The sequence below is a fragment of the Dipodomys merriami genome, unplaced genomic scaffold (assembly GCF_024711535.1).
Source record: "Dipodomys merriami isolate MVZ:Mamm:240054 unplaced genomic scaffold, mDipMer1.0.p SCAF_28, whole genome shotgun sequence".
Classification (NCBI taxonomy): domain Eukaryota; kingdom Metazoa; phylum Chordata; class Mammalia; order Rodentia; family Heteromyidae; genus Dipodomys; species Dipodomys merriami.
In genome coordinates, this window is record NW_027204270.1 from 15,548,043 (window position 1) to 15,563,894 (window position 15,852).

Below are 15,852 nucleotides of genomic sequence, written 5' to 3' on the forward strand. Positions count from 1 at the left end.
TCTAATGGAAGGATGGACTTTGGGACAGTATCTCAGGCAGAGGACACAGCATGTGCAAAGGCACTGTGGTGAGAAGGTCTTGGTGTGTTTATGGACTGGTGAGAAGACAATGTGGCTTGGAGCCAGAGAGAAAGAAGGATGGGAGAGACCAAGAGTGTGGACAGATCACATAGAACATGGGTGGCCATCAAAAGAACTTAGCTTCTCCTTTGGACGGCTCTTAACAGCCTAAAGGATAAACCAAATAGGTTTAGGAAGTGGGCATCATCATTAGAGGTGTGTCATTTCATCAAAAACTTTTATACGACAGTCACCCATAGGCCTGGCATTGTACTGGAGGCTTGGTTTGTGAAATCTGCCGATGTGGGAAGGCAGGCCTCAGAGTCCTCTAGACATGCCAGTGTGCTGTGGCAGCAGGATAACCTGAGAACCCTGCCAGGCTGCGGACACCAGGGGGCACGTGAACGCCACAGGCCATGTTGGCACCAGTAGGGTTTGGCAGATAGTGTTCTACCCCGGGGACTTCTCACTGGGTAGCACAGTCCAGAAGCTGCTTCTGTTTGTGCCGCCCTGCCTGGTTTGGCCACACGTGGCCTGTGGGTGTGGCAAGGGCACTTGCTGGTGGCTTCCTGCATGCTCCCTACAGCTGGCAGGCCACCCCTGCAGCTGTCAGGGGAGGCCCATTCTTGGGGCATCAGTGGGGGTAGGAGGAGAGCACAGGGACGAGGGGGGGGGAAGGGGTAGAGAGACTTGACCTCTGTGCCCTGCACCAGGTCAGCAGCCCGCAGAGGCCCAGCATTTAGAGGAAAAGCCATGCCGCTCTGCTCCTATCACCTCAAGGGGTGCTCACGCCCTGCTGGCACACACCACACACACACCCCCTCAGGATGAGTCAGCGTCACTCCTGGAAGCTCCACGGTCTCCCCCAGCCCTATACCTCCTCTTCAAACCTGTCTCTCCCTGGGTAGTCATCCCATGGGTCTATGGCCCGCTAGGGGCATGGATTTCTCTCTGGCTGCTTTGCCCTTTATCCTCAGGGCCCAGCACATAGTAGGGACTCCATAAATACAGACCAAAACTGAACAGGTTCAGTGTCTTGCTATGTAGCCCAGGCTGGGCTTGAACTCCTTCATGATCCTCTAAGCTCAACCTACTGAGTGCTGGGATTATAGATGTATGCTACCACAACAGACTTGATAATCCTCTTCTAATAGATGAGGACACTGAGGACAGCCAGTTAGTAGAAATGACAAAACTCATTAGATGTGATGAGAATTTTAGCATAGATATGCCCAGTATTTTAGAACCATGTAGTCAGTAGTAGAATACACAACACAAAACAAAAAAGGCAAAACTCAAAACCTAAAATTTTGACAACAATGTTTAGGCATCTTTGCTAACAAAGCACATCAGATGGTTGGGCCTCAGTTACTAGGGACTGTGAAAAGAGCAACTTGTTAGCAAGGCACCTTAGAATAGATGGAGTAGTAAACTTAGTGGAAGGTTAAGGGTCAGATGGGGCCAAACCCTTAACCCACCACATGGCCAAGATGGCGAATTCAAGATGGCGAATTTCTGAAAAAATGCAAAGAAACACTGAACAAATAGATCAAGCCTACATTGGCTAGCCTTTGAGAGGGAACTTAGAGGGGGGTCCCTGGGACCCAACCTTCGTCGCACTCTTCAAGGCACAAGCCAAAAAGTTGTAGAAAAAAGGGCAGAAAGTTGGATATGAATGGCAGAGAGAGAGCAAAGAGAGCCTGAAATTAAACAGACTTCTGACCATTTACCATTGCAGTAGCAAAAACTGTGTACTTCTGAGAGTGGCATAAAATTAGGCGCTCTGGCTTTCCAGGGAGCGCAGGAGACATTTCAAAGGGGTTTCATGGCTCAGGCGTGATTCGCAGCACCCCATTAAATGAGTAGGAGAGTCAGTCTGGTGAGTGAAGGAGAGCTAACCAGGCAGAAGCGGCGTCCCGATTTCCCCCAGAGCCCTCTAGAGAGAAATGGCCAAGCCCCCAAAGCCAACCGTCCTCGGCTTCAGAGGTGACCGGCCTTTCAGCTAAAGGCCGTAGGAGCTCTCTGGCATGGCGCCACGTCTGGACAGAGACTGAGTGACAGAGAGCCGTAGAGAGTAGTTTCACTCACCAGAGAAGAGAAGTGGTGTGGACGTGGATGTGAAGGCAGCAATGGTATCGATGCACTGATTCTGCAGCAGACAGAACAGTTCGCAAAAGGCCGTCAGAACTGTGGGTATTCCTCAGAGCAAAAAGGAAAGAACAAACAAAAAAAGAAAAAAGAGGGAAAAAAAAACAGAGAGAAACCCCAGCTATCCTGACTTTAAGCCCTTTATCCGAGTCACAGCACCATTTATGTTAGGTTTTTAAAAAGAGGTAGCCGAGTAAGAACAGCAGCACTCACGTGGTATTCAGGTAAGGGGTAGGTTTATTCAGTAGACCTGCTGGGACCAGGCAAGCTTGGCAATCCATGTGGCTGGGAAAGAGAGAGAGCTGGTAAAGAGAGAGGAAAGAGAGAGAAAAGAGCTAGAAAAGAACAGAGAGAGCAAGAAAAGAACAGAGAGAGTGAGTCTGGGCCTGGGCTAGCCCTTATCTAGGGTATGGGCGGAGAAAGGTGTGGCCACATCAAATTCAGATGTGACCTCAGCGGATGCAGATGTGACCTCTTCCAGGTGTCCCAGTTGCCTAGGTAATGCAGGTACTGGGTGGAGACTTTGCTGCGAGGAGGGTGGAGTCTGCTAGCCATCCAGGAGCGGACCTTACAGAGATGTACTGGATTCAAATGTATGACTGAGCCCAGGGTCTGCCCTCCTTACTCCACCCACTAGCTCAGAAATCACCTGAGGCTCAGAGACTCTGGGCTTTCTCTGGTCCTCTGCCTGGCCACTAGCATACCAGTTAGGGTGCCTATCCCAGCTACACTAGCAATGCTTCCAAGGCAGAGACCATCTCAGGGCCACCAATCCATGCTTCTCAAAAAGGTCAGCTGGGGAAGGTGGCTGCCAGAGCCTTGTACTCTCATGGCAGTGGGACTGTGAGTAGTCTTCAGGGAGGGAGCTGGTTCATGACCCCTGACCCAGGCAGGGCAGGGTCAGGCTGAGGCATTGATTTGCTGATAGGAAACTGAGGCCTAGAGATGATGGTGGCCCTTCCTGACTGCTCCATCATGAACAAGTTCTCACTTGTGGGCTTGGCTGTCTTCTGTCAGGTGGGTGAGCACAAGCCCCAGAGTGGTAAGGCAAGTTCATTCCTGGGTCTGTTTGGTGGGCACCTACTGTGGGGAGTAGCAGTGATCAAGGCAGACAAAAGTCGCCACCTTCCTGGTGTCCACAAGCACCTGGACAGACATGGCTGGTGTGGACAGTATGGACTTGCAAAGGTCTGATCCAAGGGAAAGGAGCCTCTGGGCCAGTCCAAGGCCACAGGGTGAGTCAGAGAAGGGCTAGGTCTAGAAACTTCCCTCCCCAACTTCCAGCTCCCCAGGCATCCTCCAAAGGCTCTAAACCTCCTGTCTGGAATGCGGTCTTCCCAGCTCTTAGCCCTTTGAGAAATCAGGCATCAGAGGTCCAAAGCGGGGGCTCTGTTTTGGCCAGAACACTCTCAAGTATGAAGCCAGAGCCCTGCTTTCCAGCAGAATCCTTCCCATTGCCTTAGCTGTGTGACCTTGGGCGCGCCATGTGACCTCCGATTCTATGACCTCCGATTCTAGTCTCCTTTCCTATAAGATGAGGAGGCTGCCACTGCTATCTGCCTCGTGAGCTGGGGTTTGAGCAACCTCAGCCTCCCAAAGACCTTAGCTCAGCACCTGGCACAGAGTGGCATTCAAGTGTCAGTTCTTCTCCTTACTTTGGGGCTAGGCATTCTTCCTGGCTGACTGGCTGGCAAAAGTCCTGCCACCTTGGGGGCTCAAGTGTGAGAAGCTGGCAGTCCTCCCGATCGGCACGGGCACACAGGCATGCCACAGGAGGCTTCACCAACTCCTTTCCGGCCCGGCGCCCCTCTCAGACTGCCAGGGGATTAAAGGCCTTTTGGCCTTTGTGTCGGGCTCACCCGCCCCTGGCAGTTTATACAGCAAAGTGCTGCCCCAACAGATTCCTCCTGTTTGCTGTCTGCTGCCCATGGATGGGGCACTGTCCAGCCTGGGGGTGGGGCAGGGGCCTAGGCTGGAAACCTACCTATGTGGGGAGGAGGGGGTCATGTGGCTCCCAGGAGGTTTGGGGGATGGTGATGATGGGGACCCCAGGGCCAGGGAGACAGGTGGGCAGGCTGGGGCTCATCACCCCACTCCTACTCTCACATTTCCTGCATTTTGATGAGGTGAGCTCACTCAGCCCCAGATGCCTGGACCCTTGCCTTGGGCAGCTGCAGCTACCCTAGGGACCTGTGGTGCTCAGACCTTCCTGCCCAGCTGCGGGGGTGGGGGCTCGGCCCCAGGCCTGGGTCATGAGGCAAGAGGACGTGGGCTGGCTGCCCCAGTGATGTGAAGGAGGGCCCAGAAACCCATTAGAGCCTGCAGACCCAACAGTTTTCAAGCATGAGAAGTGGCACAGAGCACTGATGCCACGTCCTCAGGGGCGTCTGGGGTGACACCCCACAATCAAACATGAGCATTGCTGTAGAAAATGGGCAGCTCTTCACCCTCCCTGCCTGGCTGTCAATAAGCTATTCATACCTTCATGCCAGTTCAGGTCAAGACTTGGTGCAAATGAGCTTGCTGTAAACATTTTTAAACAAAAACACAACTGGTTTGCAGAATTCTCTGGCTTTCTCTTCCTGCAGGTCAAAGACTGTCCCTATGTACTGGCCTTTCCCCCTGGGTTGAGTGAGGTGACACAAAGCCACACCTGGAATCCTAGCTAGTTGGTATTTTCAAGCCTGCCCAGACAGAAAAGGTTTTTTGTTTTTTGGGGTTTTTTTTGGTTGGTTGTGGGACTTGAACTCTGGGCCTGAGCACTGCCCCTCAGCTCTTCAGCTGAAGGTGAGCACTCTACCACTTGAGTCCTAGTGCCACTGCTGGCTTTTTCTGCTTATGTGGTGCTGAGGAATCAAACCCAGGGCCTCATGCCTACAAGGCATGCACTCTACCACTGAGCCACCTTCCCAGCCCCCAGACAGAAAAGTTTTGAAGGCCTCTTTTCAATGCATAGCTAGCTGCAGTGGCTTGTACCTGTCATCCTGCTACACAGGAGACTGAGATTTGGAGGATTGAAATTTGAGGCCATCCTGGGCAGAAAAGTCCAGGAGACTCCACCTCAACAGAAGGAAGCTGGACACTGGGTGAATGCTGATGATCCCATCAATGACAGGAAGCCTAAAATAGGCAGATTATCATCCAGGTGCATGCCCAGGGGCCAAGACTCTATCCTAAAATAAATAAATAAATAAAAAGCCAAAATCAGGCTGGAGGTATGGTGCAGTACACTGGGAAACAGGGTGTGGCTTACAGAGCTCTTTCCAGGAAATGTGGCTTTTTACTGTCACTTCCGCCCGAACCGTACCAGCTTGACGCCCACTCCTCTCTACATGTGTAACCTTTGGATCTTATTTTGGGTTTTGGTGGTACTAGGGTTTTGAACTCAGGGCTTCTACCACTCGAACCACAGCTCCCATCTTTTTGTGCTTTAGCTATTTTTCCCCCCAGATAGGGTCTCCTGTTTTGTTCAAGGGGGCCAGCCTTGGGTCACAATCCTACCTATTACCTATGTCCTTCTTCCTCTGTAGCTGAGATCACAGGCATGAATTACCATGCCTGGCTTATTGGTTAAGGTGGATCTTGGTAGCTTTTTGCTAGGGCTGGTTTCCAACTGCAGTCCTTCTGATCTCTGCCTCCTGAGAAGCTGGGATTACAGAGTTGAACCACTGGGCTTGGCTCAGAGTTTAAAACACCTTTGGAAAACACAAACCCCATATCCTGTCCTTACCTAGATACTGTCCCTATGCCTCCTCGCCTCTCACTTCTCCACTTTTCAAGCCCTTTTGTCTGTCTCAACCATGCTGCACTGTCCTCGCCAGCTTTGGAGAGTCTAGCTTCTGTTTCTTGTCACCTGTTCACACTCAGTCTTAGAGTGGTCCCTCCCACCTGTCTGTCCCTCCTTGTCTGGTTCCCTGCCTGTCTGTCCCCCTGTGCCAGAGCTCCAGGGGTGCCTGCTATTTGGGGGGCTTCCCTGGCTGTGTTACTGCCTGAAGCATCTGTTCTCAGCGTGTTAGAACAGATTATGTTTAGAGCAGACGGACTGCTCAGCTCTGAGTCATCCACCCCTCCCCCCAGGAACCTGCAGGCACTGGAAAATCCCCCTCACTCTGCTTGGCTCCTTCCTTTCTAACCCAGGTCTCCCTCCAGCCCCTCTTCCTGGAGTACCATCCGCTCCAGGGCCTGCCTGAGCACTGGGTTCCTCTGGGAGGAAGCCCGGCTGCCTTGCTGCCGGGGCGCGACGGGACGCGACGGGAGGGCAGGAAGCCTGGGTTCTATTTCTGCCTCTGACCTTGCAGCTGCTGCTGCCTGCTCTCGCTGCCACCTGAGGTCCACACTGCATGGGCCCACACGGTGGGCAGTCCCTGGGATTATCCTGGGAGGCTCATCAGGTTGGGGACCGGCCTGGCAAGTGCTGAGCTTCCCTGTACTGTCCTCTGCTTCTTCCTGCCTCCTTTCCTGTTGAGCAGAGGGCCTAGTGTGGGAGCAAGTTTCCTCTCCTGGAAGCAACTGAGGGTCTTTGTGGGAGGATTCCAGCTCAGTGGTTCAAATCCCAGCTCCCCCGCATGCAGCTCCAAACCAATGACTCCCCTCCCCCATCCATGGTACAATAGACTGCCTCTTCCTAAATTCTCAGCTAGTTCTGGCTCCCCTTACTCCCAGAGAGCATCCTGAACTTTCCTGAGCTGCCTCCAAGTTCCCTTCTATGGTCAGGTCTGAAGCTCCCGTCTGCCTCTTCCGGGAGAGCTCTTTCCCTGTCTGGCTCTGACTCCTCTCACAGATGTGAAATGCAGCTGCTGGGGTGTTTTGATGGTCAGCTTCTTACAAATGAAGCCTCTAGCTAGCTTGTCCTTGCTGGCACCTCTCAGCTGACCCTGCATCTTCTCACCCTGGGGAGAGATTTGCAAACAAGGGCAGGCTGGCATCTGGAAGGGTCTACAGCCAAGGAGTCCCTGGGGGTCCAGACCCCTGGCACTACAGATGTGTGCTCTTGGCAGCTTTTCCCTGTTGAGTCTCACTTGGCTATTTCCTGTCCAGTCCCAAGCAGCCCCCATCCACCTCCCCCTTTTCTGGGAAAAAGCTCTAGCCCTTGCTTGCCACCAGGCATTTCCTTTCCAGACAGCACTGTGTGTGTGTTGGGGGTGGGGGTCTCCTTCCTGGCCTCTGTAGCTTTGCTTGAATGGGGCAGAGGAGTGTGTGGCAGTAGCACAGTGACTCCCCTTACCGGGAAGGACCCAAACCTGTCCCTTTCAAACTCCTTTTGCCCAAAGTCGATGCCCCTGCACCAGCCCTAGCCTCATACTCTCCCTGTGTCAGGGTCTGCCCCAAACCCACCCTCCAGCTAGCAGGAGCATTTCCCTTCACTCCTAGCTAGGGAAGGAGGCCAAACCCCTGGTCTTGTTCTTACTCTGTGGCTATCAGAATCCCCTACTCATGCACAATCTTAATCAATCTGGATGACTCAGGAACTCTGAGAAGGAAACTAGGAATCAGTATTTTTATATTAGCCTTATTAGCTACACTCTTAATGCCAACCCAGAGACGTGGCCCAGAAGTCCTTGGTCACTGCTCAGAATGAGGACAGACCCGATGTCCTATGGAGAGAAGGATCAGGAAGTGGCAGGACACTTGGGCTGTGTGGACAGGCAATAGGCCATGGTCATGTGTGGGCAGGGCAGGTCTTCCCTAAGGCTTAGGAGCCCTACAAACACAAAGTGATCAGTTGGTGCCCAGCTCCTGCCCCAGGAGCTCAGAGCCTGGGGAAGAAATGCTTGACTGTGTGGAGGAGGTACCCCTCCAAAACCAGTCATCATCAGGTAGAAATGCTGGGTCAATAGCTGAAGACACGTCATTCATTCAATTACTGATTGATCATAAGCTGAGGAAGTAGAGATGAGACTGTACCTTCCATGTACAGTCACAATGTGAGCCAGCAGGGCCTAGGACCCAGTATTCCAGGAAATGGTTGAGAAGAGTAAAGACCAAGACACTGTTTCTGTCTTGTCCCATTCAGCCCAGAGCTTCTGTAGCCAGCTCATTCTCCAGTCTAAGCTTGGAGGCCAGACCCAAGCAAGCAGGTAGAGCTGGGTAGAGGAGGGTTCCAGCCTGGGGAGGAAGAGTTGGAGACAGTGGTTTTTGATTTCTGCCTGTGTCCTGATCTTCACTGGCCCAAATCACTCCTTACCTCTTTTTTTTTTTTTTTGCTGGTCATGGGGCCTGAACTCTGGACCTGGGCACTGTCCCTCAGCTCTTCAGCTCAAGCCTATTACTCTACCACTTGAACCACAGTGCCACTGCAGGCTTTTTTTGCTTATGTGGTGCTGAGGAATCGAACCCAGGGCCTCATGCCTGCAAGGCAAGCACTCTACCACTGAGCCACCTTCCCAGCCCCACTCCTTACCTCTTATGTCCTCATCCAGTCACTCCTTATGTCCTGGGATGGCCTTTTCTTTCTCCATAGGAAATGGACTTGTCATTTAGCAAAGTGACATTGGGTGTTTTGTTTGGTGGGGTTTAAATTTTTTATTTATTTTTAATTTTAGAAATTATCTTTAGGTTTTTGTTGTTGTTGTTTGGTTTTTGTTTTGGTGCCAGTCCTGTGTCTTGAATTCAGGGCCTTGACATTGTCACTGAGCTTTTTTGCTCAAGACTGGCACTCTACCATTTGAGCCAGAGCTCCACTCTGGGCTTTTTGGTGTTTAATTGGAGATATAAATCTCATGGATTTTCTTGCCCCACTGGCTTCAAACCACATCCTCGGAGCTCAGTTTCCTGAGTAGCTAGGATTACAGATGTGAGCCACTGGTGACTGGCTCCTTAAGTAGTTTTGCGAAACAGTTTCAATTCAGTATATCAGTTTGTGAGTATAATGGGCTTTTGGTTTACTCTCAGTGTTAGGAATTTGCACGGTTGGGCTCTGAGGCCTTCAAGGTCTAGGGGGATTTGGGGAAGCTGAGTCACAAATGGTGGTTCAACCCCAGTCTGCCTGTCTCAGCATACTAAATCTAACTTAACCCCTGGGGGGAGAATTATGGATCCTCCCTGAATTGAGGAGAAGGGAACTAGGGCTTGTCAGGAGCTGGACAGTGTGACTCAGAGGGCTGTCCTTTCCCACAGGTGACCCATGGGCTGAGGGCGTATGATGGCCTGTCTCTGCCTGAGGACACAGAGACCATCACAGCAGGACGGACAGGCTGGAGCTATTCGTACCTTTCTGATGATGAAGACTTGCTGGCTGATGATGCATCGGGTGGTGAGTAAGGGTCCCATGTGGGGAGTGAAGGGGGGGGATATTGGTGGTTCTTCCCACTGGCCCTACAGCAGGCCCCATGAAGGTCACACCAGGCAGTGTTTCAGTAAGTGGGTCATGTGTCCTGAGGCCTGGTCCTGATGACCTTGGTATGTTCTGTTCTGTGACGATCTTGAGCTGGCCATTGCTTCTCTCTGTGCCTGGCAGGGTATCGTACAGGACAAACTGGACTGCCCTTCTACCTCACCCTCCTTGTCTTTGCTTGGAGGCCAGGCTGGCCTGGCCACTCTATCCCACCCATCGATGGATCATCAGATCCCTAGAGTTTGAGGCCTCAGTCCACACCCTATCAGTGGAGGCTTCCACTCATATGGGCCAGCCCTCCCTCAGCATGGGGAAAGGTGACCAGTCTGTGTTTCGTGGCCCTTCCCACCATGTGCCAAGGACCCACAACACTTCCTGATACCCAGTGAGTGGTCAGCTAATATTTGTCATTGTTGTTGAATAAGTCTCTGTTGTTTACAGATGGCCTGGGCAGTGGAGACCTGGGTAGCGGGGACTTTCAGATGGGTAAGTTGCTATGGCCTTTCTACAGGTTCCCATCCTGACTCTCAGGGGAGCCCTGGAGCAGATCTCCTGGCCACAGAGACCCTCATTCTCCTGGACTGAGGGCCTTGAGTGCTCCTGGGGTGCACTATAAGGATACCTGGGAATGGACCCATAGCTGCCGGGTGGCAGTTTTGTAACTGGTTGGCAAGTCTCTGTAGTTAGAGATGGTTGTGTTCTGTACTTGCCTATTTCATAGGCACCAGGCATGGGGCAGAGGACCCTAAATGCCAGGCAGCCATTCTGTGTTCAGAGCAGCCTGGGCCTCTCCAGGGCTGAGGTGCTTCCCTTCAGCTGGCCTAGCATGAGTATCCAAAAGCCACAGGGTGGCTTTCTGACTGGGTCAGTGTCGTAGCAGCCGGGTCCTGACCATGACCTGCAAGCACCTGGTCTAGGCCCCTGCCTAAGGCTCTCCCAGATGTTGGTCTTTGCAGGGCTGAGGGATGCCTGGCAGCCACATGGAGCCCTGAAGTGGAAGTGTCAGGTGGACCCATGAACATATGCCACATCCTAGAATAGCCTCTGCCAGTGCATCCTGGGAGCTGCCTCTTACAGGACCCTGATTTGGTCTACCCTGTCTGTTCACAGCATCTGTGGCCTCCTGTGGGACTGCCCTCAGTGTGACATCTCTGTCCTTCTGAGAGCTCCTTGCTGGCTACTTCCCTCCTGAGAAGGACTGGGAAAGGATAGAGAATCAAGAGTGACCCCCTGGAGGGCCCAAGACCAGGGCTGGGCCTTTCCTGGCAAATGGGTTTATCTGAGGGAGGCAGTATGATCCTGGGTCCTCCAGTCTCAAATCTGGCACAGCTAGCCAAGTGCCCTTGGGATATGCACAGCCAGCTGGGCCATCTCAGCCCAGAGTAGCAGGTACACCTACCTGATGCCCAGGGTCTCGGTGTGTCCCTTGCCTCTCAAGCCTCTGAGATGGCTTCCTGTCCTTTTCCCTCAAGCAGAGCTGTGGCTCCTCTTGCTCTGCCTAGCCTTGCCCTAGCCCCTCTGGTGCAACCCCCACCCCCCACCAGACAACCATGGTTCTGCTACCTCTCCTCTCCTGTTTCTGCTGATCTGTCTCTTGTCTCTCCATCTGTCTGATGGGGTCTGATACTCCCTATCTCCGTCCCTGCCTCATCTGCCCTGGTTCTGTTCTTCTCCCTCCAACTCTGCCTCCAGCTCTTTCCCTCTGCCTCTTGGCATTCTTCTTTCTCCCTGTTCTTTCTTGCTGTCTCTGTATATCAGTCTCTGAACACCTCTGACTCAATACCACTGCCCCTCCTTCCCTCCCTGTCTCTGTCCCCACTGTAGTCTCAGGGCCATCCCTGGGCTGCCTTGCTGCAACTATTATAATGGTTTGGGAGTCAAACAAGGGATCTCCCCTCAGTCAGTGGCCAGGCCTGGGCCAGGTGAGAGCACTGTCGTCCCTCAGGCGTCCCCCACCACTTCCTCTCAGCTGGTCCTTTGCTGTCCTTTCTCTCTTTTTCCCAGCTGGACCTTGTGACATGAATTACAAAGGAAGTTAAGGTACCTCTTCCTGCTGAGACAGGCCAAGAGAGCCCTTGTCCCTGCTGTATCTGGGCTGTCAATCTAAACACAGTGGGTCAGGTCCCTGATGTTTTCCCCCCGGCAGGGTCAGGGTCAGAATGGGAGCCTCATAGTCTCCTCCATACAGGCTGCTCATGGCCTATCTGAGAGACTAAGGGCTGGAGACATGGTCAAGGTGTGTTGGTGGAATCCTGCTGAACAGGAGTAGGCATCAGGAGTTGGTGGAGTGCCTACTCAGGACTAGGGCTGAACCACTGTGTGTTTCTCACCACCCTCTGAAGTGCAGAATAGCCGCAAGCCTCCCTTCTGTCCTTCCCCTGGCCTCAAGTGAATATTCCAGATAGGCTGAGAAGGAGGCCAGGAGCAAAAGGGCCAGGGCAGGTCCCAGGAGGCCCCTTCCCTAGGCAGATTCACCCTTTCCAGCTGCCCAAGCCTCTAGGCACCAGCACATGGCCACATGTCAGGCTGATGACCCAGGGTGCTTGCTTTGGCCTGCCTTTGGTCTGGAAGAGGGAATAGGGTCAGGTTGGAAGGTCCCAGCCCTTCCCAGGCCCTACTAGAAAGGAGCTTTGTAGAGATCTGGCCCCTCTCTGGAAGTGGGCACATTCCTGGGCAGAGGCCTGGCCTCCTTGCCCGTGCTGGGCTGTGGGCTGAGGCCAGGGGCTGGGGTTGGGGGTTCTCAATGGGCCTCTGTGCTGATTCACAAGGGGCCTCTGTAGCAGAGCCCACGGCCCCACACTCAGCCCACAGGGCCCCACCTACCCAAGCACCCAAGAGCCTAGCCTAAGCTGGTCACTGTGGTTCAAAGCAGGCACTCACAAGCACCCTTTCTCAGAGTAGGAGTTCGTTCCTATGCCCAGCTTAGCACCCTCAGGGCCCTTTTAGTCTAAGGCACAGGCTGGATGCCTGTGTAGCTCTGGCCTGACAGTAAGATGGAAGGCACTCCCTGCTCTGTCACCTCCACCCTGGTATTTGGTCTCGTGGCCTTTGCATTTACTGATCCTCTGCCGGAATGCTTTCTCCCAGATACTTTCTGTGGCTCAACCCCTTCCTTCAGATCACCTTCAAAGAGAGCCCTTCCCTGGGCTCCTGTGGGAAACACCACCTGCCCGACCCTAGCAGCCCCTTCCCCCAGCCCTCCTTATCTGTCCCCTCCCCCCAATAGAAAATGATCTCCACTGGGACACAAATTGTCATTTGTGGAGTTCACTGCTCCAAGAACATGACCTGGCATACAGACTGGTTAGGGGAATGAGTATCGCTCTTAGATGAGAAGAAATAAGAAGAAGAAATAATGGGGTTTGTCCTAAAGACCAGAGTTAGTCATTATAACCAAGTTTGTACCGCATTGTGTGCTAGTCACTTTTATAAGCCTTTACTTTCATGAACTTGTTGATCTCTTACCACAGCCTGCAGGGATGGGCACTACTCTTTTTTTTCCAGTCCTGGGGCTTGAACTCAAGGCCTAGGCATTGTCCCTAAGCTGCTTTTGCTGAAGGTTAGCACTCTACTACTTGAGCCACAGTGCCACTTCTGGCTTTTCCTGTGTATGTAGTGCTGAAGAACTAAACCCAGGGCTTCATACATGCTAGGCAAGCACTCTACCACTAAGCCACATTCCCAGCCCATGGGCACCACTCGTATCCCCAGGTTACGTACAGGTGAAGACACCAAAGCTCAGACAGGCAGATGAGTTGTCCCAGGTCACAATCTATCCCAGGTCTGCTCCATAGGCTGAGCTGTTGGACACTAGACACACTACCTGCATAGGGTGAACAGCTACAGCAGGTTGCACCTGCTCTATGCCAGGCTGTGCAATATACAGTCAGACATGTTAAACCCCTTTATAACTCACATTAACTGCCTATCATGTATACTTTATTTCATAAACATTATGAATTTGTGTTTTGTGTGTGTGTGACTGGAATTTGAACTCAGAGCCTTGGCACTTACTAGGCAGGCCATATTCCCCATCCAACATTGTTACACTCAAAGTCTAAAGATATTTTGAGTGTGTAGGAGCTCAAGAGATGACTGGGGGTGTGCAAGTGTGTGTGTGTGTGTGTGTGTGTGTGTGTGTGTGTGTGCGTATGTGCATTCTACAGTCCCTGTATACTCAACTCAGGCCAGGATGACATCTATGCACGGGGAGCAGGCATAGAAGTCCAGAGTCATTTACTCCACAACTCAGTGCAGTAAATGCAGTTGAGCCCACATTTTACCAAGGAGGAAAGAGTAATGCAGAGAGGTGAATGGTACCTGAGTGTGGCTGACTCAAGGCTAGCATTGTCACTGTGTTGCTCTGTGGTCCAGGTGTAAGCAAAGAGGTCTGGGCCATCTAGTAGGGTAGAAAGTTCTCTGCCAGGAAAGCAGAGGCACTGTGGAGTCCAGCAGGGGGCTCTCAGGTCCTGTTGGGGGTGACTTAGGGGGTGTTCTTGGAGGAGGTAATGGCAGAGCCAGGTTCTGAGGGATGAGTAGGAACTGGCTGAGGAAACAGGTCCACTGTGTGTTGTGGTGAGTCTTGTAATGGGCACACAGCTATGTCAGCCTCCTGAGACTATTGCCCCATTCCCACCCATCAGTCCATCTGCCTGAAAGTACTACCTGCCAGCCTTACTCCTCCCTCTTTTCCACAGTGTATTTCCGGGCCCTGGTAAATTTCACTCACTCCATTGAGTACAGTCCTCAGCTAGAGGATGCAGGCTCCAAGGAGTTCCGAGAGGTGTCAGATGCTGTGGTGGACAAGGTATACTGGCGGGGGATTCAAAGTGCTGCCAGCATGATATGGGGTGTGGGGAGTTATTGGGGGCTGATGGTTCTATGTCTCCCCAGCTGGAGTCGGAGTACTTGAAGATTCCCGGAGACCAGGTTGTTAGTGTGGTGTTCATCAAGTGAGACATATCCCCTGCGGACTGGGGAGGGGCTGGGGCCACCTGGAGGGGACCAGCTTGGATACCAAGAGGACAGGGAGGGAAGTGGATGGGATGAATCACTGGAGAATGGGGAATTGGAGGTAGGATAATCTGGCCCTTAAATGGTCTTGGCTCTCTGGGAGCAGTGCCTCAGCATTGGGGTAGGAGCCTAGTAAAACACTGGCTTTCTCCCCCTTCTCTCTGCCTGTCCCTACCTTGTCTAGGGAGCTGGATGGCTGGGTCTTTGTGGAGCTGGATGTGGGCTCCGAAGGGAACGCGGATGGAGCTCAAATTCAGGAAGTGCTGCACACGGTTGTGTCCCGGGGCTCCATTGGCTCCTATGTCACCTCCCCCCAGGGGTTCCAGTTCCGACGGCTGGGGACAGGTGAGCTCATCCCAAGGCCCGGGTCACCTCCAGTTTGTCAGACTGCAGTGGGGCCCTTTTCAGTGTCTTTACCATGAGATGGTGCTAGCTTGGGTTTGCACACCATGGGGACCAGGAAGCTTACTGATCAGGGAGCCTGTGTCTGCCTGCCCAGCACTATGAAGCCTTGGCTTGTGTAAAGCCAAACAGCTCCTGCTGTCAAGTACCCATTATTAGACCTGACATCTGCCCTCCATGTAGACCTCAGTACTTTGACAACAGCTGCCGCTTCACTTCTTTGTGTAGGGATTCCAAGGTCCTAAGACTTGCATTCAGGAACAACCAACAGTGGTTTCCTGAGCACTAAGTGTATGCCAGGCCCTCTGCTGGGACCTGACATCCAGCTTCCTATTCAAGTGCCCCATGATGGCCACATAGAGATGTATTCCTCTTCTCTTCAAGAGGAGAGAACCAAAGCCCCAAAAGGAAGCATGGCTGTCATACTTGCGTGGGCCAGACCATGGGAAAGGCAGAATGTAAACCAGACTGGCTGGCCTAGGACCTGTGATGAGATAAGAAAAGAGAACAGCATACTGGCCCAAAGTCACACCACTGTTAGAATAGAAGCCTGGCCTTTGTGCTCAGGCCCACCCCAGGTTTCTTGTCATTTATCCCTCCATCCCCAATATTGGCTGCCTGAGTCTTTTCTTCTCTAGGTTGGTTCTAGTCCATGGCTCAGCCCCATCTGCATCTCAGCTCTCTCTGTGTCAAGGCCCCAACATGTCATTTTTTGTGCTTCTAACTCAGTGGAAACCAGAACAGAACAAATGCCATCCCTCCAATGTAATCTAATCAGGAAAGTAATAGTGAACTTATGGCCTCATAAAACTTTATTAATGCACCCAAAGATCAGCAACCTTTATTGGTGCCCACAGACCCAGGTCTAAAAGATTGTTAGGGGCTCAACCGTCTGG

At 52.6% G+C, this 15,852-nt stretch overlaps 1 protein-coding gene across 11 annotated transcripts in view; it reads left to right on the top strand.

Annotated features, from left to right (window-relative positions):
* The window catches only part of Hspg2 (heparan sulfate proteoglycan 2), a 102,433-nt gene that overhangs the window by 26,650 nt on the left and 59,931 nt on the right, over positions 1 to 15,852 (top strand). For all 11 annotated transcript variants that reach the window (XM_070037686.1, XM_070037688.1, XM_070037687.1 and 8 more), the window contains exons 2-6: positions 9,325 to 9,460; positions 9,983 to 10,027; positions 14,239 to 14,348; positions 14,435 to 14,493; positions 14,739 to 14,899. In XM_070037686.1, the coding sequence (XP_069893787.1) occupies positions 9,325 to 9,460; positions 9,983 to 10,027; positions 14,239 to 14,348; positions 14,435 to 14,493; positions 14,739 to 14,899 (511 nt within the window). The remainder of the gene's footprint in view (positions 1 to 9,324; positions 9,461 to 9,982; positions 10,028 to 14,238; positions 14,349 to 14,434; positions 14,494 to 14,738; positions 14,900 to 15,852) is intronic.